At 33.6% G+C, this 23,826-nt stretch overlaps 1 protein-coding gene across 2 annotated transcripts in view; it reads left to right on the top strand.

Moving 5' to 3' along the window:
• The first annotated feature begins 6,422 nt into the window (after positions 1–6,422).
• Positions 6,423–23,826, top strand: part of IP3K2 (Inositol 1,4,5-triphosphate kinase 2) — a 91,509-nt gene continuing 74,105 nt past the window's right edge. Inside the window, exons 1-3 of one of the 2 annotated variants that reach the window (XM_013306668.1) lie at positions 6,423–6,578; positions 18,641–18,690; positions 19,473–20,188. In XM_013306668.1, the coding sequence (XP_013162122.1) occupies positions 19,478–20,188 (711 nt within the window). In that variant the 5' untranslated portion in view covers positions 6,423–6,578; positions 18,641–18,690; positions 19,473–19,477. The remainder of the gene's footprint in view (positions 6,579–18,640; positions 18,691–19,472; positions 20,189–23,826) is intronic. The other variant, XM_013306669.1, reaches the window with a different exon arrangement.

Below are 23,826 nucleotides of genomic sequence, written 5' to 3'. Positions count from 1 at the left end.
TGTATCTTTTATCGTAATTAGTTGAAAGATTTATTTTTATAATTACTATTTAGTTAAACAAAGTATTTTTTCTTCTTCAATTTATTATAATTCTTTTCTGAAGTAATGTTGTATAATTATAATAAAGTTGTAAAGATTTTACTGCATAAAAAAAACATGAAGACATTGTGATATAAACATTAATTTGTTACCAATTTATATTTTGAGGTATAAAAAAACTAAAGGGTTTTTTTCTATGTTTTTTTTTCTTGAATGTAGAATAGCACAAATAATTTGCAATCATATCTGAAATTTGTATAATTTTGGTAGATAATTAAATTAATAAAAATATTGTTTAATTTTGATATTGTACTTTAGTTGATAAACAATTTTTTTGATTGTATTTTTTTTTCAAAATTAATTACGTAATTATAAAAGTGTATAAGAAATAAAAACCCTTTTTTCAATCGAGCTGCATATTGTAAATAAATAATAATAGTAAATTTTGTAAATATTAAGTTGAACATCGTAATGGCGTTTGGGGATAGTTCGCAGTTTGGATGGTATTATGGTTATTGTTTGTACTGGGCTGTTATTATGGCGCCGTCGAAACGCGGTATCTTTGGAACCGCGGTGGTGTTTCCATGCGAGTGTTCTGAGGTGTGAAACATCTCATAGCGGCGGAACCCCTCGGTGGGCTAGCTGCTAAAGCTTGAACGGTCACCCATGGACGACTGGCGCCCATGTTTCAAGTCTCTTTAACACCAAAAACCATTATCCATCAATGGATATTTTTATCCATGTCAATGGATATTTTTATCCATATCAATGGATATCTTTATCCATCTGCGTTCTTAGGAGCGACGATAGGGACAAGATAGAAAACTAAGTAATAATTTTAAGATTTATTTTGTATACAAAAAATAAAACTTTCTGCAGCAGCATTAGTTGTTTTATTTTGTTGAATTTATTGGTTAGCTTTTTTAGTCTTTATGTTAGAAAAAAGTGAAGACGCCAGTAACTAAATGTTGCACGAATGGGTCGGGTAACGTGGTGGGTAACCACGACCTCAGACGACACCTCGCCAAATGCCATAGTGCCGGAGGTCTAAATTTAGTCCCCTCTCCTTTCCTTCCCTTTTCTGTGATTTGGACGTAGATTTGACGAAAGAGGGGACGAATTGGAAGCCGAAATTTTCGCTTTATGTGCGTCTCTACCTTTGTCTGGGGAGCAATCGCTTTGCCATTACAGCAAGTTATCTGAACTGGCTGAAATCGGTAGCTTGCTCGGTTTCCACCTTTAAAATAATGGCTGAGAAATTAAATCTTGAGATCCCATAATTTACTGAATATTTAATTTTTTATCTAAACGCATATTGTTTATAGTAAAAAGATTTTATTCAAATTCATGTCAGGGCTATTATTTTATTTCTTGCGTAATTGTAACATTTTGAGGTGCGACGCTGTTTGCCATGCCGTCAGTCACATTTAAGCATGTTTGAATTAACCTGATAACGTTAGATAAGGTGTTTAATTCTATGCAATACGTGTGTAAATCATAAATCTTTGTTACAATATATGTTCAAGAAATAGTAACGTAGTAGTAAGAAGTGTTTCCACATTTCCACGATTGTACGTTACGAATTGCAGGATAGGAATCATTGAACTGTCTGACTGTGGATTTCTGTCACCTAAATCTACAAATAAAATATAACGTCATCCCTGTCTTTCGTCTTCGACAAAACAGAGATGTTTTAAACGGAGATTTTATACTCAGAAACCCACGGTAAAAGAAGAATACTGAAAGAACATACAGGCTACTGACTAAGTTTTTTTATAACACGCGGACGGAGTCGGGGCGACAACCTAGTCGCATAATCGAGTCTTGCCATGAGAGTTGAGCCAAATCAAACAATTACATGACCTGGATTTATAGGAAAATTATTACCTAGGCTATGACCTAAATACTTTGGAAAGTTTAGTCCTCGCTTAGATTACGAACTTTATCTAGGGCTTAAGTTCATTTAGGACTAAGAGATGCTGTGAAAATCTTCCGCGGCGTAAGCGCGTCGCGTTTGTTGACGAAAGATAACTGCGTTGTAATGTACGATACTGTTTTGTGGAATTTTACGTACAATAAAGATGTGCCGCGTGATTTCATGTGAAAACATAACAATTTTAATGCTCTCAAACGTGGCCTGTTTTCCTCGAAAGGTAATAATTCGTTAACTTGTTATTTGCAGGAAAAAACCTCTGTCAAACTATTCACAGGGACTTGACTTTTTTCTTTTTGTTGGGCGTCGCTATACCGCCCTCTGGGCGTCATAACATAGTCAAGGTCAGGGACTTGGGGTGCGGGACATTCTTTGTTTCTTTATTTATAATTTAAAAAAGACCAATTACATAAAACAAACTAATATCACATTCGTTTTTAACTTATGTTTCTAAAATATAAAATAAAACAATTAAAAAATTCTAAAATTAAAAATTAAAGTTAATAATAATATTTATTTACAATTTAAAAATTTCGATAAAATAATAAAACATTGCACTAGATATCTTGGACTTGACTTTAAATAAGATTCTTTAAATAAGAGTCATTAGTAAAGCATCTTAGGCTTAGCTATAGAAAGTCGTCTCAAGGTCAAAGGTTGAAAGACTTAAAAAATTCATCGTTTTTAAAGTTTTCAAAAATTATTGGCGATAAGTTTTTTAAGTGAGAATAAATATTAATTTGATTTAGTATAATCTTACCTTTTAATTGTCATTAGGATTTGGTTTATTATTTCACGTGATATTATGCTAACAAACGAAAGTATATTTTTGGTTTATAATTCTGCAAGTATTTTTTAATCCCAATCACATGGCTAGATCTTGTGATAATGATAAACAATCTTAAGATATTTAATCGTCTTTTTATTGTTCTTAATTTTTTGTAAATTACGTTTATTTTTTTTAAACCCTGAAAAATGTAAAAAATAATAAAAAATGTGAAAAATTTGAACAACAAATATTATATAATTCTTAGTAGTACTTAGTATTCATGTTTAAATCAATATCGCCTTAGTCTTTACAAGGTTGTAAATAACTAATTCAAGAAAGAAGTCTTTGTCCTAAATAAAGTTTATAAAAAGAAAAATAAAGTTGTGTCCATAAGCTTTTTATATTGACAAAAATGTTTGAGGGAGAAAGAATGAGGAATGATAGAAACACTGTTAAGTTGCAAATCGGAAATCCCGGTGACCTGTTAATATATTGTAGGAACGTCACTACATACCTACACAATGTAAAACAAAGTGAATCGAATTATTATGGTGATTGAATGGTAGTTAGGATTTAGCAATTCAACATTCAAATACAAGGAGAGGAATAATGCTTACTATGCTAACATCTTGCCCTGTTCCCATTTTATATAGAGTAGTGTGAATAGGTTTTCATCTTTAAAATCGACTACATTTTAGGTACCCTTTATCTCAACATAGGTCTATTGATATTTTTTTAAAACACCCCTTGTAATATATCGCTCAATATACTATAATTCACGTGCCCCACCATTTTGACCACATGTTATTTATTCATTCCTCCCTTTAATTGCCCACTTTATACATATATTTCTTACGATATTTTTTACCAATTTTTAAGAGCTGTCTCAAATTTTTGTATTTCATTCCATTTATTATTCTCCGACGGAATACAGATAATATAATTATTTGAATTTAATATTTATCAAACGATTATATTATGACAATCTTTCATTCAGTAATTGCTGTGTAAATATTATCGTATTATCTTTATAAATATTATATGGCTTACTTAATCTAACGTAACGCGACTTCTCATGAATAAAGAATACCGAATGGAAAGTTTCTACTTTTCATTTTCTATAGACATCTTGGAAACTTTTGTGTCGGTTCATCTTCATTCACATTGCTTACGTTACGGGAAAGTAAAGTTTTTTGTACATTACTACATCAAAATCTCTGAAATACGCGTAGAGAGGTTATCTACTTAAATCTTATCCAATATAAATGTCTATGAATATATTCTTTTCACTAAACCCATTACTTATAGGCTCTGTTTTTAAAAATACAAAATTGTTATTTTATTCGTAGTAACTATCCATTTTAATAATGTCGGGTAAATACGCCTTTATACTAAACAAGCTATCCGCGCTTAATTAAAAAAAAACTTAATTAGTCTATGGGTTCTTCCAGATTATGTTCTACGTCTATGCCAAATTTCAGCAAGATCCATGCAGCTGTTTTGGATACATTGTCTAACAAAAATCCATCCATCCGTATATCTAAATATTCGCACTTATAATGCTAGCAAGATATATTTTACGTTCCGCGCCGACGATGTCGCGGGCAAATTCTTTAATGAATATAATAATTTACATTGTACTATATAATTACAATATTGTAACAATAGGAAAACACTTATTAACTATTGTATTAAAATATTTTTAATAATTAATTAAATAACAGTATTATTGACATCCTCATATTTCGCATTATTGCAAAAATACTTACGCAAAACAATACTACAATTTACAGTACAGAACTTTAAAACAATTTCATCGTGAAACAAAACAAACTCGTGCAAATATCTGTAACTGTCGGTTTCCACTGTCAAAAGACATTTACAAAAAAGTATTGTTATGTTTGTTTTTTCAAAGAGTATGAACGAGATTACGTTTGTTTTTCCACATGTGTTGCGGCTGTGTAAACTCACAGTAATAAAATACATTAAAATGTTATGTCGTATTTGCGGTGCTAATGCAATTTTAAGGTAAAACGCAACACGCAACGTATTGCCGTTCTCTTGACATTAGAGGGGTCCTTGAATTTAACTAGATATTGTACTAAATGTCACCATTCCATTGTACACGTTAACAAGATGCAAGTTTATTGTTTCCAAAATTTCAATTTTAAGGAATTTTTTAATTATTTGATTTTACTTTTAGACTAAAAAATATTCTTATTTAAGGAATTTGGATGCTCGAGTTTGTAGACCTGGATTTAATAGAACATGAACTGTATTGTTCTCGTCTCTTCTCTTAATTCTTCATAATCTAAGCCAGTCTTTCCCAAAGTGGGCGATAACGCCTCCTTGTGGGCGCTACAGGTTTCAAGTTGCGGGTTATAGTAAAAGTTTTTTTTCGATTAGAATTCTCCGTTAATATACATTTATAGGCTACAATAATTAATTAATTTAATTTGAAGTTATAGTGGTTTTTAAATATGTGAAAATATGGGGGCGCTAAAAAAATATTTATTCTCCAAGTGGGCAGTAGACAAAATAACTTTAGGAACCACTGATCTAACCTAATTATTTCCAAACGGCTGCATCCTTAATTAACGTATAAAAGCTAAGATGTCACCTCACCACAGGTCAACTGTATTAGATAAAAAGGTTTTTCCACTATTGTCTATTGTAGTGTACTTACTACTAATAATACTTAGAACAAAACTATAGTATTACTAATATTATAAACGCGAATGTATGTATGGATGGATGGATATTTGTCGGAAGATATCTTCAAGCTTAACGGATCTTTCTAAAATTTGGCATAGATGGAAAACATTGTCTGGAAGAACATATAGGCAGTTTTGATCCCAGAAATACTTACAGTAAAATACGTTTGTTTTAACAATATATTAACTACGTAATTCTGCTACAGTTCAACACACCTTATTAAAATTTAGAACGGATATAGAACATTACTGAATATTCTTTAAACAGATGTCACTAATGGATATTATAACTAATTTAGTCATAAATAAGACGTTGAAAAAATTAAAATAAGATTATATTAGTCTCAATATTGCGAAAAGATTAATTTGATGATGAAGTAAGAAACAGAATGGATTCAACAAATTAAAGACTCGTTTGCCGAAAACAGTACGTACCTTGATGTTTCGCAATCTGCACGTAGCTCGAGGCGGTTTCGCCACGTACGGTAAAACTGGAATTGACTCCCAACAATGGTGTTTGTTCAACTACGAGCTTCTTAGAGACCTTCAAGAAGAAAGTATTAAGTCATCTAAAGGTTATAAACGATTCTGTATACATGTTGCCTGTACTGAAAAAAAAAAACCTGATTGACCTATGACAGTCCAAAAAAATAATTTGTTCAGATCGTCATAAATTAAGTTGCATATCTACAAACACACACATATTTATAATCGTGCCAAAAGCTTTATATTTCTGTGTCATTTGGAATTGTTTTTTTTTGTAAAAATTGAAAAGATACCCGACTGACTCATAAGGGTTATTTTGAGTCAGTAAGCTGCAGGTGGCCAGAACGTTATAAAAAAACTTATAAAAAAGTCATGAATGGCATTGTGGCGCGAATGTGAACACTGCTTTAGATCGCTTGCTTTTACCTTAGTGCATTATCTTGATTCAGTTATCTGAGGCGGCGGGCGAGTGCTGGCGGCGAGGCAGCGGCAGTCGGTGTACGCAGCCGGCGGTCGACGGTTGGTCGCGGATCTGCGGCTCGGTTGTTGTTAATTGTTATCAATCTGTGCTGTATTATTGTGAATGAGTACGGTGTTTGTGTGGCTCTAACGGTACTGTTGCGCGCCTCAAATCTAGGTGAGTGTAAACCAGCCCTTAAATTACTTTTTAATCTATGAAATGAGTACACGTGTGTATTTGTTCGTTTTTAGCACTATTTTCTGGCTATTGTTGAACTTTTAATGCGAGTTTTATGTTTGCATTGTATTTTGTAAGCTGACGCATACAAATGCATTTAATTGAACGGTTGTAAATGCATTTTTCATTACTCGTTTCTGTAGGTACGTATTGTTTATATAGGTATAACCTTCCAATGTAAACGTAATTATTTTTATCACACGTTTAATACAGATAAAAAGAGAAAGTTTCAGTTAAAAAACCTGGTCGTTTGCAATATTGTAACATTATTATAAATATTTTATCTTGTTTAAATACATATTAACATTATCTAATTTTAGGTAATTCTAAAAAAAACAATTTAAAATTCAAACAAATGAACACTATTGTACTATGTTTAAATTGTCATCCAATGTCATTAATTTATTCGTTTCGATGAAAGAAGCCCTTTTGATCAACACGAACACCATATAAGGGGAAGAGGGGCGATACCGGTCTTGCCGAATACGGCAAGTTGATGAAAAACATGTGGAAACAGATAAGGTGGAGTAGGGTGCAAGTAAAATACCAATATGTATGTACCTTCATTAATCACCGGTGAATAGATAAATGTAGATAAATAATTAGGTCAATCTAAAATGTGAGATTGGAGTAAATCCCCTCTCGTACTCCCCCGGCGTACCACGGGGAATTATGTATCAGTGTTTTATAAAATCGGATTAAATCCCTTTGAAAATTTCTTAAAATATAAATCCCTGATAAAACTGGTAGTTAACTACAAAAAAAGCTAAATTAATTTACTAGTCTGAACTATAGTTCTTTTTTTGCCGCCAAAATTTTCTCTTTAATTTCAGTTACAAGGGAATTCAAGGTTGTAAAAATAAACAAAACGAGTTATTTTCTGAAAGAAGCATTTTTTATGTGTGCATCATTGTTGTGACAAAATCCTGATTGGCACCGTATTATCATTTACAAAGGTTCCTCTTACTAAGGTTATTGACCTTGTTTTGTTACAAATGTCAAATCGTTTAATGCCATTGACCTGACAATATCCCAACAAGTATTCCAGGTATTATTTACGACTCATTCATTGCTTTCTACTGAACAATATTGTGTTCAAATTACTGCTTACTAGAGCTAGAAACTGAAGACAAGGTTTCACTTTTTTTAAGATTTTATGGCCTGCTAACAAGTCTTTTAAGCCAAGGTGGTTTAATAGAAAATATTACGTTGGCTTGGCACATTGTACTATTTCTTGTAAGGTCGAAAATAAGTGGAAGTGCTGTGAGTATAAAACGATGCAGATGTGTGCATTCCACGAAATGCATCAAAGTTTGTCGGGTTCTGTGGGAATAGGGCGGAAGGGATCGACCTTTATGGATATCCGTAAATAAAAATCTCAATAAAATTATCTTAGCGTCTGTTGTAAGGTAAGACAAGTAAGGAGAAGATTGTTCATTGATTGTGTAATTATATTTAAAAAAATGTCACATGTTCCTACAATTTTTTATTGCTTTAATATTTTTTAATCAATTTTAACGGTCCTTTCTGTAGCTTCTAATGTCTTTATTTGACTTTCTAAAGACGTATTTAAATTAATTACGCAATAAAACATAGAATGGTTTGTTATATTATAAAGTAATGATAAATGTTTATGGAAGTATTGTCAGCTTAATCTCCATCTAGTCATTGTAATTGTACAATGTAATGGAGGACAATTAATGTTATAAAACATAATCCCGACGATGCGTATGTTTGAATTAAATTAAATGAATAGATGATGACAACCTCCGCCTTTTTGTGTTTAAAAATAGAACATATTGACGTTTTTTCTGTTACACCAAAAAGAGATTCCTGTAGATTAGTATATACTTAGTTCATTCATCACAAATACTTAGTATAAATCGACTAAAATATGGAGATGATTGTCAAAGATGAGAAAGATGTGTTAGGTTTGATATATCATGTTATGAAAGTAACAACGCTAATCAAAATAGAGGAAAGGATGGGAAAGGGAAGTGGATTTGAAAGATGTCTCCTCCTCCGTCGATTAAAGATGGGCAATGCATCTTCAATGCTGATGTCTGTGGACAACGGTCGCTTCACTATTTTGGCGAATGTAGGTGGCCGGTTGCTCGTTTGCAACCTTATAATAAAAAAAAATTACATTAAAAACTGCTCTTCTTAAAGCTGGTTTTAAATGTATTTATTTTTATAGTTTTGGTAATAAGAATTAACGGTTAAGAAATGTAAGCACAAGACATGTTTCCGCGGCGCCGACACGCAACATTTCGCGCACGTTACACTATAACGTGAAATAATGAATTCAATCGCTTCCGTACATGTTCTGTCTGCACTGATAATTACTAATGAACTAATAATTAATATTCGAAAGTCACCGTTATGAAAAAGCAACGCCATATTTTTTGTTAAACAGTCAATGCCTTCTATCGTGTCCGATGCTTTTCTAAATTAAAACGGAACAATCGTGTAATAAGTGTCAATTATTTTTTTATATTAAAAGTAACTTCTATACAATAATTTACACTAGTTACGTAAGGTATGCGTCCAATTACCCGCACCGGACGGACCGCACGCACGGATTTGCTTTGTCTTGATGCGATGCGGGCGGCGCGGATAATGAACGCGGTACTATGTCAAATCATACATGCTAAAATTCAATGCAGGCCATGCGTGCGGTGTGTCCGGCGCGGGCCAATGGACACGTACCTTAAAGGGGATAGTTACATTAGGATATTGTTTCTTCGTAAACACATAAACATGTTTCATTACATTTGCAGAAAAAATGGTACTGAAAATCCGCTATTCGCCCAAAAGGAAAGGCCACGGGTTTTTTCCGGTGGGTAGGTTAGCCTATGGATTAATCGACCAAAAAGGATATTCTCCTATTGTTCCGGTGGAATCAATAGTATCAAAATATATTCCTGTAAGTCCTTAATCGATTATGTAGATTCGATCAGTCCAGTAGGAATCACCACTTATCATGTGTTTTTCGTAAACAGACTCTGGGAGTTCATCAGTATTTTTCCTTTAGTAAATGTGCAGAAGTGTAAGAGAGAAACGCTGCTTTATGATAACCATCTATGAAAGTGTTATCTTTTAAATCACAAAAATAACTGCAGTCCATATTTCACGTGTAAACGCGACTAAAATGGGAAAGTTTTATAAAATGCAATCTCAAGATTTCCAACTCATGTTAAGTCGTAATTTATGATAAGCATCCAGAATGAGACAACGAAAAAATTTTTCGTCGAAAACTTTATTGTTGCCAGTATTAAACGTATTATAATATATTTTTTATTTAGTCTTGAGAAGGTTTTTAAATGTTTATTATAAAGCAAATATATAAAACGATAACATATAAAAAAAACCAAAATTGTTTGCAGAAATCTTAAATCGCGTAATATTGTCAATAATAAGGCGTTTATTAAATTTAAATTATATCGCATGTATTCGTTAATATATTTTTTAGTACGCACGTTTACTCTATGTCAAAGAGTACATTGTTTCTACTCTATGTCAACATGCACGTTATATGCATTAGGCAATCGTTGATAATAAAATTGAGTTAAATAAATAAATACAGTATGAAGCCGGCTGTTAGCTGATCGCACTTGAAAGTTGTTAGGATCAATTGAAAGATCATTTAGTTAACCGGGACACTACGCAATGCCCACCCACATTCGAAACAAGACGTGTCCAAACTACTCTTTGTTATTTATCAAATTATAAGATGTACTATTGTCCTAGATATACCGACTAAATTGGGGAGATATTAAAAAAGTGCGGCATAAAGTTGTCGATGTTTGAATGTAGAAAACGAAAATATATAACAAATTGTAATATATACATGGCAGATATTTTTATTATCCTAGAAAACGGATTAAGGAACCGTTAAATGTCTTGAGTGCTAGGTGATAATATAATTTTCAGGTATCTATATCAAATGTACAAAGTAACATAAAATGTTTTACAATCTTTTAATGGTAATTGAAAGAGATTTGGAATTCAAAACCGAATAAAATTTCTAATCGATTTTTTTTCTTGTGCAACGATTTTAGTCACAGTTAATGATAAGCCTTGACCCATTCTTTTTTAAAGAATATTTTTTTTAAATCAAAAGCGCGGATTGTTATGAATACAATAAGTACAATAAGCAAATTGTACCCAATTTTTTTTTAAATTCGAATAATTAGTGCAAGATAAAAAGTTTTTCATCGATTATCGATATTTATATAATAAATCGATTTGTGCAAATAGAAAATATTGCCAATAATTTTATATCACATAGTCGAACATTTAACCTTAAAAGCCTACATTAAATTGCCGATTTCGTTTATTGCAACTGCCTATTACCGTGACGAGAACGATCAATTTTAAAAACTGCAACTCTTATTGGAATTTAGTGCCATAAAACGAATAACGTAACGTAACTACAACTAGTTTAATGTGTAACTAACAATTATTACGTCACCATGTTAGGATTGTGATAAGGTATTTATGATTTCAGGAATTTCTACGAACCGCGACTATCGCATTGTAAAAATATTTATAACTTACTGTCGCCCGCGACTCCGTCTTCGCTGAATTAAAAAATAAAATTTATTAGTAATCTATGTGTTATTCCAAACTGTGTTCCAAATTTTAGCGTGACTCATACAGCCGTTTTCGAGATACCTTATAACAAACATTCATCCATACATTCAAACTTTCGCATTTTTTATATCGTTCGTGTTATTTTGGCTTTGGCAATAATTGTTTTTATACATAATGCAATGTTTTCAATCTTTATGGTGATGACTCAAAGTAATAAGAGATAAAGTTAACTGTTAGGAATCTCGACAGGCGAGTTTAAGTCTGAACGAAACAAAATCTGTCATTTCAAGGAAAACATCACGATCTGAATTCGTAGACGTTTTATTATATATTTTACCAAATTTTATTTTTCATCATTTAATCGTTGAATCAATTATCACAATAATTATATTGCAGTTTATTTTCGTTAGAGCGTCGATGGCACAGCGGTTAAGCACTTGATTTGCAATCTGCAGGTCCTGGGTTCGAATCCCGCCATGTACCAATGTGTTTTTCGATTTCCGATTTACATATCTACATTTATCCGATGTTCTTACGGTGAACGAAAACATCGTGATGCAACCTGCACATATCTGAATTCAAAAGATATGTGTGAAGTCAAACGACCCGCAGTGGGCCAGCGTGGTTGTCTATGGCCTAATCATCCCTAATCCCATCCCTCTCCGTGCCCCTCGGTGGGGATTTTCGACGTAGTGAGCTGATGATGAATATTTTCGTTAAACAGTTTTTTCTGTTCCTAAATTAAGTCTTTATAGTAGTTAAAAAAACGGAATAAATTATTGTTGTCGTGTTATTTTGTCTACAATTTTAAATAATTATGTCAATTGTCGTATACAACGTGTGCAAAACTAAAACACAGATCTAGAACATAGACTATTGTCCAAACAGCAAAGATTAAATTAAAAATGTTCTATGTCGTATCCATTTTATAACAAGTAATAAGTTGTTTAAACTAGATCAAGAAATAATTAAGAAGTTAGTACTAAACATTCTTGACCCTAAGATTACGTGCTGAGAAACAAGTACGGCTGAGAAAAAAAAAGTGGGACAAATAACTGGCCAGCAACTTTGTGAATACGAGTAAAATAAAATAAATTATTGGTCAACGTGTATCAATTTGGTTTAATGAGGAAATAATTGAATATAAATTTTAATGTTAAACTCGTTTCGATTATTAGCAAGACCTTCTATAAATAAAATAAAAAAACTTGTTAAATTTTCCAAGCAAAATATTGAACGAATGAAGAAAATTGAAATAACAAAACTGCTTTAGATAACTTTAAATGTCGAAAATAAATGTATGCGCCTACGCAGTTCCTTTGTTTATGCTGGAAAATTTTTAAGCAGTTGCCTAACATGTTTGTTATAAAAACCTAACCTGTCTCAATGCTCACCGTCACGGCATATATAAATAATGGAAGCGCATCTATTATGCATTAGCTGCAAATCGAAAAAAAAAATGTCGCAGTATGTACCGACAGTAACCTTAATTTTTGGATATTGTAAAAAATTACAATTTTTTTTTGGGGTAATGCGTGATGTGTAATGCCTTCAAACAATACAGCATGACAGGATGTAAAGAAATATAAATATGATACGTACTATAATTTTTCACAAAATAGTCTATGCTTTTGATGCTTATTTAAAAAAAAAGCAATAATCTTGATTAGTAATGTAGATTGAAGTCATAATGGTATATTGTAAGCATTATGCTTTTTTGAGGGCCTTTATAAGGGTTTTCGAATGGCGAACCTGTATTGGTCGACGTATACATAAGTTATATTATTAAGTTTAGGAGTCCATTGGATCAGGATAAGAAAAGCAACCTTTATCATCATATTTTGTCGATGCTGATAAACTTAGAATTAAAAAAAATACAGAATTATCCGTGAATTAAGAAATTCATGGTGTACGTATGAAAAAATGCATTCGCATACGTTTAGCCCGGATATCGACCCTTGCTCGTATGATATCAGAGTTACAAATGTTCTGTTCTTTTACTCAGCTCAGAGACGCACGTTGCGGACATTTTATGCACAACACTGCGTCACCGCATCATAGTGCGTCATGTTATCCAGGGTGGTGCAAAATGTTTACATTTTTATACACATAAATGAATAAAATCCATTCAAAATTCCATAAAAACATCACACTGTTCAACGTGATGTTGTTGTCTTTGCTTCGTGAAAATTATACTCTACTTATACTCTTTTTAAAGATGATCTCATGCATCGTTGACTCAAATTGAGACTGAGATAGTTAAAGAGTTTCAACTTCTTTTGTTTATTTTGACATTATACATGAGTTACTACACGGCTCAGAGGTCCTAGCAGGAATATACGTGATACCGTTTTCGTAACGCAATCGGCAACATTTGTATTAAAATTTGTACAGACGTAAAGTAGTAATAGCAAATATTTGTAGTAGGCCTTCAGGTTGTATTATTTCGTACATTTTTCAATTCTAATAATTATGAATGATTCAAATTAATACTAAAATTAATAATATAACACATTTAATTTTATGACAATAAATTTCAACCTGTATTACTCGTATTTATTTAATTAACGAAAATATATATTAATAATTATATCGTGACCCGTAAAAAACAAATTTGATATTTACGCAGGAAATCAGTTATCATGTCGCATCGTATCGGACGCGTACGCAACGCCCCCGCAACGATATTTAATGAACATTTCGATAACCGAACTAATGATAACGCTTTTAACAAGCTCAACCTCCCGGCTGGGGTTATTTTCTTTTGTTTTTACTCCAAACAGCAATGAAAAGACTTCCATTTCGTATGAAGACGGTTAGCTTACTACCGGCCTGCGTCGTTCACTGGCCACTAAGAGAGATATCTATACAAAAGGGTAGTTTTCCTTAGTGTCGATTTCTTAATTTTATTTAAGTAGTGACGTTAATAGCATCATTTTCCAAATACAATCTAATCTAGATAAGGGAGAACCCTCTACAAGCGAGTCACTGAAAATATTTGGCAGGTATTCTTACTGTACCTTCTTATGTTAAAAGCTATCTATCTCCTTCATCTCAACCCACGTCTCAAGAAGGGACTAAGGACTTCCATATAGCACGGTGCACTTCTCTTTCGCGTCTACCTATTAGGTATCCTTTTTACATTAACCTATCGAAACATACGTGCGTAATACGTGTAATAACATTTTATAATTTCATAGTAAATTATTAAACATCTTATTATAATCTTAGTGCAATGTTGAAGGTAATATCTTGTTATAGTTTGGTTCAAATCAATCTCCTGCCTTGTAAAGCTATTGTTACTATCTTCTGACGTCAGCAGACTGACACTGGACGATTATTATTCTACGACACGAGTTTATTTTTGTAAACTTTAATAACGATTGCAGTTACAATGAAGTTTAACGAAAGATAAATTGATGATAGAATATAGTAGAGGTGTATATGTTTGGGTGTAATGGATGGATGTTTGTTAGAAGGTATCTCCAGAGCGGCTGCATAGATCTTGACATAGATGTAGAACATTTCTGCTAATTAAGTTTTTTTAATACCGCGCAGACAGAGTTTCTTGTGTATTGAACAAATTATTATAGTGCCTAACTAAAAATTATTTATATTATATTCTGCTTAACATTTAGACAGTATAGCGATAGTAACATAGCAGCGGGCTGTATTGCGTTACCGGCACGTTATCAGCAAATTAAACTTTATCTGATATTTCACGTTTCGTCAGCGCAGAGGCCAACGGAAGCGTACGGCAATTGCGTTACTAAATTAATGTTAGTTCTACGTTCACCTGTTTTCTAAATGTACTTTTGACGACATTCCATTTCATTAGCAGAAAACTCATTAAAATTTTCGAACTTTATCAGTGATAATACTATTAGAAATAAAACAATACAAATATAACTTCGTCAGGAGGAAATTAAAAAAATAATTTGCGCATGCATAATCCTACGCGTCAAAATTGGTCCAGCTGTTTCGGAGATTATCAGGAACAAGCGCGGATTTGCAGCCATATAGGCTGACACATATTTAAAAAAAAACTGATTCTTTATAAGCAAAATACATCATGGTTGCGATTTTTTTTCGATGTAATATTTTAACATTTATTTTATAAATAAATAAAATATGATGTAAAACTATTATAAAGGTATGGTTACATTAGTGATGCGTTTTGTTTTGTTTATTTTACATAGAGTTCGAAGAAAGGGTTTTAAATCCCGGATATACAAACAAGGGTAATGTAATAACTGTAATCTATACATTATAAAAACAAAGAGCTCGAGCTGTGTCCGTACGTTACGGTTTCTAATTCCTTTCCATTGTGCTCACCGTTCACATTCTTAACACGATGTTAATCTCCAGAGAAAAGTGTTTGAATCTGATGAAAGTTGATTTCACCAAATTACTAACCTTAATGTAATTAATTTTCTTTTTCAACAAGCAAATATTACGTTACATTGTATTCTAAATAATCGGTAACACAACTATTAATATTTTTTATAATAATTTAAGAAATGATATGTAAAACTCAACAATTTGACCATTAAAAGACAGGAATTGAGGGACATTTTCTAACGTTTTTTCGCAAGCTCATAAAGAGCTTTTAATGAGATTATGAAAGCACAATAAAGCTTTGAAACATTACGTTTACATTGAATTAACAGTACTTACAGGAAGCCGTTTGAGATCGTACACCGTAACAGTTCAAGATGCGTGTGTGTATGGTAAGATGCATTCCTACATGCACTTGAGTTAATAGTTACTTCCTTGTAAGTTAATTTAAGATATTAATATTAACATTTAAATATACAATCCAAATATATTTTCGAATTAAGGAACGATAAAGAAACTAATATTTGTGACAACATTTGCAATTTATTCACTGAAAATAACCTAACTATTTCGTCTCTATCTGTATTTTACAATTTTCTTTTAAAATCCCAAAAAATATGCATATACCACTACATACAAGTTACAAGACATTTATTTTGAAAATTCGAGTTGTTTTTTATTCATTTGAGAAATAAAATTGTGTCTGTATCACAAAAAAATCATGTCAGATCTTTAAAAGCTCTCACCGCATTTCGAGATAATAATGTTTACATTAGCCGCGTGCTCCAGATCCGTCTGCGCTGCTATCGCTGTTAGCTTAGCCTTATCTGGCTTATCTAGGCCGTCAGGTATGTTTTACAAAACACTATCTTTCCCCGCGACTATCCGTGTTTTGATTTTTATTAATAACTAGCAGGCGCGCGCAACTTTGTAGGCGCAGAATTAAATAAGGAAGCCTATAAGTATACTCAAGTGCATTAGCTAGCTTATCGTCAAAATCGGTCCATCAGTTACGCAGAAAACTTTTGCTCCTGACTTCTTCCGCGCGAAATTAAAAACGTGATAAGTAGCCTTCCAGGCTATGCATTTTCTATTATCTCCTCAAATAAGATCCTTCCTCCGCTAGCCGTTCACGCGTGATTGGACCGAGGCAAATAGGAATTCATTTTTACATACCACAAAAACCTCTGTAAGCGAGTACTCGTTTGCTTATTCAGGTTCAAATATATGATTCAGTTAAATTATATAATTACACAATTATGTCTTAGTATAAGCCAAAGTTTAAAAAAAAAGTAATTTCTATACGGCAGTTAAGTAGGGAATTAATTTAGTCGATAGAGTTCGTTCCTCCGGAACATTTCGTGTAACTAGATATTTAAAAAAAAATTGTGAAAAACATCCAAAAGCCAATTTGAACAGCTTGTTATAGCGCGATGTTTTATAGCAGGAAATGGTTTGTCTTCATTAAATAAATTACGTGGACAGTTATCAAAACAATTTGTTATATTGTCTAAATTAAGCCATTCTCGAGCGAGTATAACGCCCTTACTCCGGCACAAGGCTGGCTTTGACGTCACATCATGAGGACACGCAGCGAGTGACTGGCGATGTATAAAGGCATTATCACACTAAATCAAGCAATTTATAAAATTAAATTAAGTTCTATGAAAACTAGGCTTATAGATGGATATTGGAACATACGAGTAGAACATTATAGTAATATCAACTCTTTCTTTTATTATTTAGTTTTTAACCGGCTTCAAAAAGGAGGTTCTTAGGTCGCCTATATGTTTTTTTATTTTTGTTACTTAGTAGCTTAAGTCCTGGTTGTCTGATTTTTATAATTCTTTTTTACTCAAAGGGTACTTCATCGTGTCATTAAGTCTCATTTTTGTAAACTCAAAAAATATGGAGTAGTTATGAGTTATTTTTAATAAACCGTGCCAAAAATTCGGTGAAAAATAGGACAATTCTGGTTTCTTAGCTTATGTAGCCTAATTGTTTAATCAAGCGATTTTAAAATTTTTTGAAGTTTGCGTAATAGAATAGCTATTCATAACATCAGATGGTTATTATCTAACCTAGCTTATTCTTTGGGTTATTCGATATAAATAACATGATGTTTTCAACTCCCCCACCGATTGCAAATAGTCCCATAAATGCATCATTTTGGAGGCGTTGACCCCTACCAATATGGTGACACCCTAACAATTTAACTGTTGGATGCGGCAGTGAATTAACTTGAGTTAAACAGACCGTGAAAGGGGCAACATTTTTTATTATAAATATCCTTTGTTAAGGGCCTTGCTGTCTGGTACTTCAACTTTACTATGGCTTTAATAATATGTAAGTAATAAGAATGGAATATGTTACTAAAATGTCGCGGGCAGTAGCTAGTATCTAATAAATGGGAATGTTGTATGGTTGATTGTTGTTAAAGTTGATAAGATACTAGTAATTCAGGCTTATGCGGGTGCAATGCATAAATTATAAACGAGAGGTCATATGAGTATTTAAATACTAGGATCTGCCGGTCCCCTGCAGTAAGTAAAATATATCTGGGTATTTAATTAGAAAACTAGACGTTTTAATCACATTTTGTCTTAATGATATTAAAGTGAGTGTAATCAGAATAAACATATTATTACAGATAGGAATCTTGATAGTATCAAAGTATTTTTTTCATCTAATGCAGTTCGCTTTGTCTTGAATTACGCACAATTATTATGTGAATGATGGATAGGGTGTCAGGTATATAGAAATAAAGATTTCGGTTAATAAAAATATTATCTATCGTGGGTAGATATTAATAAATCAGTTGATATGTGACAGCTGTTTGATTTAACACATCCCGTGCATTAAAAAGACTTTACATAGGGTTCGTTTGTGTTTATGTTTTACTAGCTATCGACATCGACTTCGTTCGCATGAAATTAAAAAAACCTTAATTAGTAGTACATGTGTCCTTCCAGACTATGCTCCACATCTGTGCTAAATTTCAGCAAGATCCATACAGCCGTTCTGACATACATCCTTAAAATTTTTGAGACTAGATTTCTTTGTTTCAGATTCTATGCGATGTTAATTGACATTTAGGCAACGAAGTGACGTAACACAGGTAATACTGTCTGCATCAAAATATGTATATGATAATTTGTATTATATAATTTGCAAACAAACGTAGAGATAATTGGAGTCACCAACAAAGAGCGCATGTTTTAGACTTACGTTATACAGTAACCTATTTCAAGTCACGGCTCATGTTCATTCTTTTGTCTCTCAATGGAAAATTTTTGTAGCATCAATACGCGAAACAAAATTTATAAAATTAATTTACATGAACTGTTTTTAAAGCAGTTGATTAATTTGATTGCTTTTAAATCAAGAGCTTAAATAAATTATTTGTCTTTATGATTTAATTAGATAAACCTGTTTGATCGCGCTAAACGAATATTGACGAAAGTTACTTTTGGTGATTTATTTAATCTAATAAAGCCTTTGTGTTCTTATAGCTTAGATTAATCATCATCATCAGCTCACTATACGTCCCCACCGACGGGCTCGGAGCCTACCCAAAGTTAAGGGTGATTAGGCCATAGGCAACCACGCTGGCCAAGTGCGGGTTGGTTGACTTCACACATATCTTTGAATTTCTTCTCAGATATATGCAGGTTGTATCACGATGTTTTCCTTCACCGTAAGAACGTCGGATAAATGTACATATGTAAATCGGAAATCGAAAAACACATTGGTACATGGCGGGATTCGAACCCAGGACCTGCAGATTGCAAGTCAAGTGCTTGACCACTGAGCCACCGACGCTCTATTTATCTGGTGTGCTTAATTTAAATAAATAAAAATATTCGTATTTACCTTACAAGTGACTGTTTATTTTTCTAGGAACAATGCCGCGACCAGAGCAACAACCTCCGGAGGACTTTCGCCGCGTGTTGCGCGAGAAAGCGCTCAACCACAGCCTGTTTTACCTGAAACTGAGCGCGGGCATTGAGCCGGACAAGGCGCGCGCAGATCTGCCGGCGCAGTCGCACGCGCAGCGCCGCGCCAGCGGCAGTGGGCTCGTGAGCGCGGCACCGCACGCGCGTCTCCGGCACGCCCAGCCGCGTGTCTCTGAGCTCCTGCGTCGCTTCGAGCCCGCGCCCATGCAGTACTTGCGCATCCCGCGTGCTGCCACACCGCCCGAGGACATCACCTCCTCTGACGACGATGATCGTGCGGCGGTTCGTCGCCGTAGCCGCGACCTGAGTGACGATTCCGCCGTGGAGCTGGAGCCGCGGCCGCGCCGGCACTCGCACCCCCGTGACGTGACGCCACCACCAGGAGCGCCTTCGCCAAGGCGGGAGCGCACGCTGGTGGAGGCTCACGTGGTACAGCTGGGGCGGCGCGGCAGCGAGGGCTGCGAGACGAGGGGTCGCTGCGTGCGCACTCCCAGTGTCGTCGTCAGCGACTACTCTGACGGTGTGGCGGTAGGCGCCACAGCGGAGGAGGCGGCCTGGTTGCGCGCGCGTTCTCTGTCCGCGGATTCTGCCTGCTCTTCCTGCTCCACGCTCTCCAGCCGGGATGATGAGGAGTTCGAGTCTCCAACGCTACCTAAAAAGGTAAGATTTTCACCTGTGATTATATTTATGATTTTTGTTATTTTTATTGCGAAAAATAGTAAAGAGTAAGGTACACTAATTTTACGAGACAACGCATTATGTTTTTCCGGACAAAAATGAATACGAAAGATGATTTTAGTTTATGCACTTAGAAAAAGCTGTGCATGTTTTTCATGATTTTAAATTAATTAATTACTATACAAACATGTTTTATTGTTTGTATACGCCGTGTGTGTCAATATGGTAATCAACAAATTATACAATCGTATAAAACGTATAAAAAAGCACGAGTTCTTTATTCATAACATGTTGTGTTAATAATTAATTCTGTTAGACAAATGTCAATCTAGTTTGTTAGCTGTTTGCAGACGATGTTTGTTGCACTAGTTTATACTGCGTATAACGGTTTTCTCTTAACAAATTCTTGTAAATATAAAACAAAAGTTATTCTTTTCTGATCTTTGTATTTTCTCGATCTATATAACAACGTGTATTAGAGAAATAAGAATACAAAATAAAATAGATATACATGTAATACTCTAATTGGTGATTGGGACTCTTCTGTTCCAAGAAATGGGGAGGGCCGCGTCAAGTTGTGTACGGATTTCCACTGCCGAAACATTCGTAAAAAACAGTTGTATTTCAGCCTTACAAAATGAAAGATTACATCGCATTTGAACAGTCTTTCAACTTACTACAGTCTATGCGCAGCGTTCACTTCGCTATTTTAGCGAAACAAAGCGACTGCTTGCTCCTTGCCACCATTTAGATTAAAATAAAGATGACAACGTCTTGTTCGTCGTTTATATTAATCTGACAAAAGACAATCAGTGAAAGTGCGACCGAGTATCATGTGGGCAAGTGGACAATGTAAATTAATTCTACGTCCTTTACTTTTATCGGTGGCCTCCGTGACGTCAACGCGGTCCCGAACCGGTTGTCCTGTTTGCGTTTGTTTGATAATGTTTCAACGTTGGTATATAACACACTGATAAATAAAACTTTTACGAAATTAATATGTAAAAGTTTACGATTGTCATCGATTTAATACCAACACAATAATGTTTTGGAAACATTGCAGTAAGATTTGTACATTTTATGTGGTATAGACAGGATATATTAAGATATGCTTTTACAAATGTTCATCCTCATCATATTCAGCCTGAATTTGTCCACTGCTGAAGGTAGGCTTCCTGCACCAATTGCCACAATACCCGGTCCTGTGCCGCCCGCATCCAGTGTTCTCCCGACACGTTGAGCAGGTAATCGGTTCATCTTGCGGGAGACTTACCTTATAATTGTTAAGAAGATAAAATACAGTTCTTTTAAGTCGTTGTGCATATACGTACATCTAGTTTCTAGTATCTAAAACACTTAAAAAGCTGAAAGATACTACAAATAAAATTGTCAAACTCATACTATTGTATTCCTTTCATAAGTTTGAGTAGAGTAATAAAAAATGTTTATATTACCAACGTAATAAGATGTAAACTTTATTGCTACTAAAACGCTTTTATATATATTGTTTCGTTATCAGAAATCACAGGACGTAATACGAGTGTTATTCCGTGACAAACATTTCCATTGAACGTTATCATGGGTTCTGTATGACATATTTAATCCCGTGCCATCGGGGCATTTGTGCGCGGAAGCTGACATCCGTCAAATGTGCACTATATTGTCACTCTCCGTGTTAACTGGACCGAGACAAACCTAAATGATGCTGTTCCGGTGTTTTTTTTTTGTGAAATAACCGACATTTAAAATTGCTGCAAATTAGGATGTGATACATCAGTACTACCTTAGACAATGAAATATAAATTGCTTAATTATAATTTGTTCTGTTTATAAATCTATATTTATTTCGTAGCAACAGCTAATTTCTTAGGTCTACTGATAATCTTATTCAATTACGTCTTTAAGGCTGTATTTTCAGGGTTCCGTACTTCAAAAGGAAAAACCCTTATAGGATTACTTTGTTGTCCGTCCGTCTGTCTCTTACGACCCTGTTTTTTTATGAATATGCATGTTTGAGAACTAGAAAAAGTATGTAACAAGAGCGATTAAAGACAGCCCCATTTTATCGCATAATGTTTATAGTTTTGTGGTATACTTTACTATGAACTCTTTCAGATTAAGGTTTTTTGGCACCAGCCAAAATACAAAACAATAAACAATTTTTTTATCCCATGTATAATATTTAATTTGTTCAATTCAACAACTTTCTTGGAATTATTACAATACATCGACCGTTGGAATTTGGACTACTGTTTATTTTACAAACAATGAATTTATAGAACCAAAATATTTTTATTATAATATACATAATCTATTTGCGGACGTAAAACAAACAAATAAATGTGACTATCGTCATAAGTTTGTTAAAGTAATTAACAAAAGCTATTTAAGCAGGACTTATTGTCAACTTGTGATGTACAGTCAATATCAAAAGTAGGATTAATGTTGACTGTACAAACGCACTTAAGTCAATAAGGCTGGGGACATACTAGCGATCTTAACAATTATACTCCACCCAAAATAGATTAATATTAATATTAATATCACCCTTAACTTAAGGTAGGCTCCAAGCACCTCGGTGGGTACGTATAGTTAGCTAATGATGATGATGATTAACTTGGAAGTACACCAGTAGCAACATTTTCCCTATCCTTGGAAACCTATCTATTAGCATTTGAATTGATTGATAAAATAAGAGCAGCTAAAATTAAATAAAATAACTTATTTCTACAAATTCATAGGATAGAGCCTAGCACGAATATTTTCGTACACTTTCGTAACGTTTTCGACAAAATTTTATGCACTCCATCTACCGGGCATTAAGTACACTAAGAAATCTCAGACAAAGCTTCTAACAAAGAAAGGAAGACTTCGCTACAAAATGTCACAAACAGTCTTACCCTCTTGTCAGGCGGACAAGAACTATAAATATTAGCAGACATAATAAATATTATGATATACTAGCGATCGCCTGCGACTTCGTCAACGCAGAATCAAAAAAATAATTAGTAGTCTATGTGTTCTTCCACACTGTGTTCTCTATGTACGTAAAATTCATCGAGATCAGTTTAGCTGTTCTGGAGATACCTTCAAAGAATCATCCATCCATCTAAACATTCGCATTTATATTATTAGTATGATTGAAGGTTATTTAATCGATAGTGTATTTTAGCCTTTATCATAACAAAGCGTAACTAAAGTCACTAAAGCGTTTAGAGGCAATGTAAATTTGTTCATATCTGCCGGTGTCACAGCGGAATCCATCTCATGGACGGCGTTGACGTCAATCCTTTAACAAAGTTTCGTTTTAATTAGACCGCTTTAAAAAATCATCTATGTTTTATTGTTGTTTTTTTTTTGTCGAATAGAATATGTTAATTTGAAATAGAATAAAATAAACGATACATTTATAATTTTTATATTTCAAAAAGACAATTTATGACTACATTTAAGGTGAAAACATGTCATAACCCTAATTCAAAAATGTTTAATATAAATTAACACAATTTATTTTACATTTAAGGTGAAGTTATTATGCATACTTTTTTAAAGGATATATTTTACTAATATTCTGACACATAATAGTAAGGGAATGTACATTTTTAATCAGTTTAGTGTAG

Source organism: Papilio xuthus, unplaced genomic scaffold (genome assembly GCF_000836235.2).
Source record: "Papilio xuthus unplaced genomic scaffold, Pxut_1.1 DF828177.1, whole genome shotgun sequence".
NCBI classification, from domain to species: Eukaryota; Metazoa; Arthropoda; class Insecta; order Lepidoptera; family Papilionidae; genus Papilio; species Papilio xuthus.
Note: the sequence above shows the minus strand (reverse complement) of the source record. Positions and strands in the feature narration are given on the sequence as shown.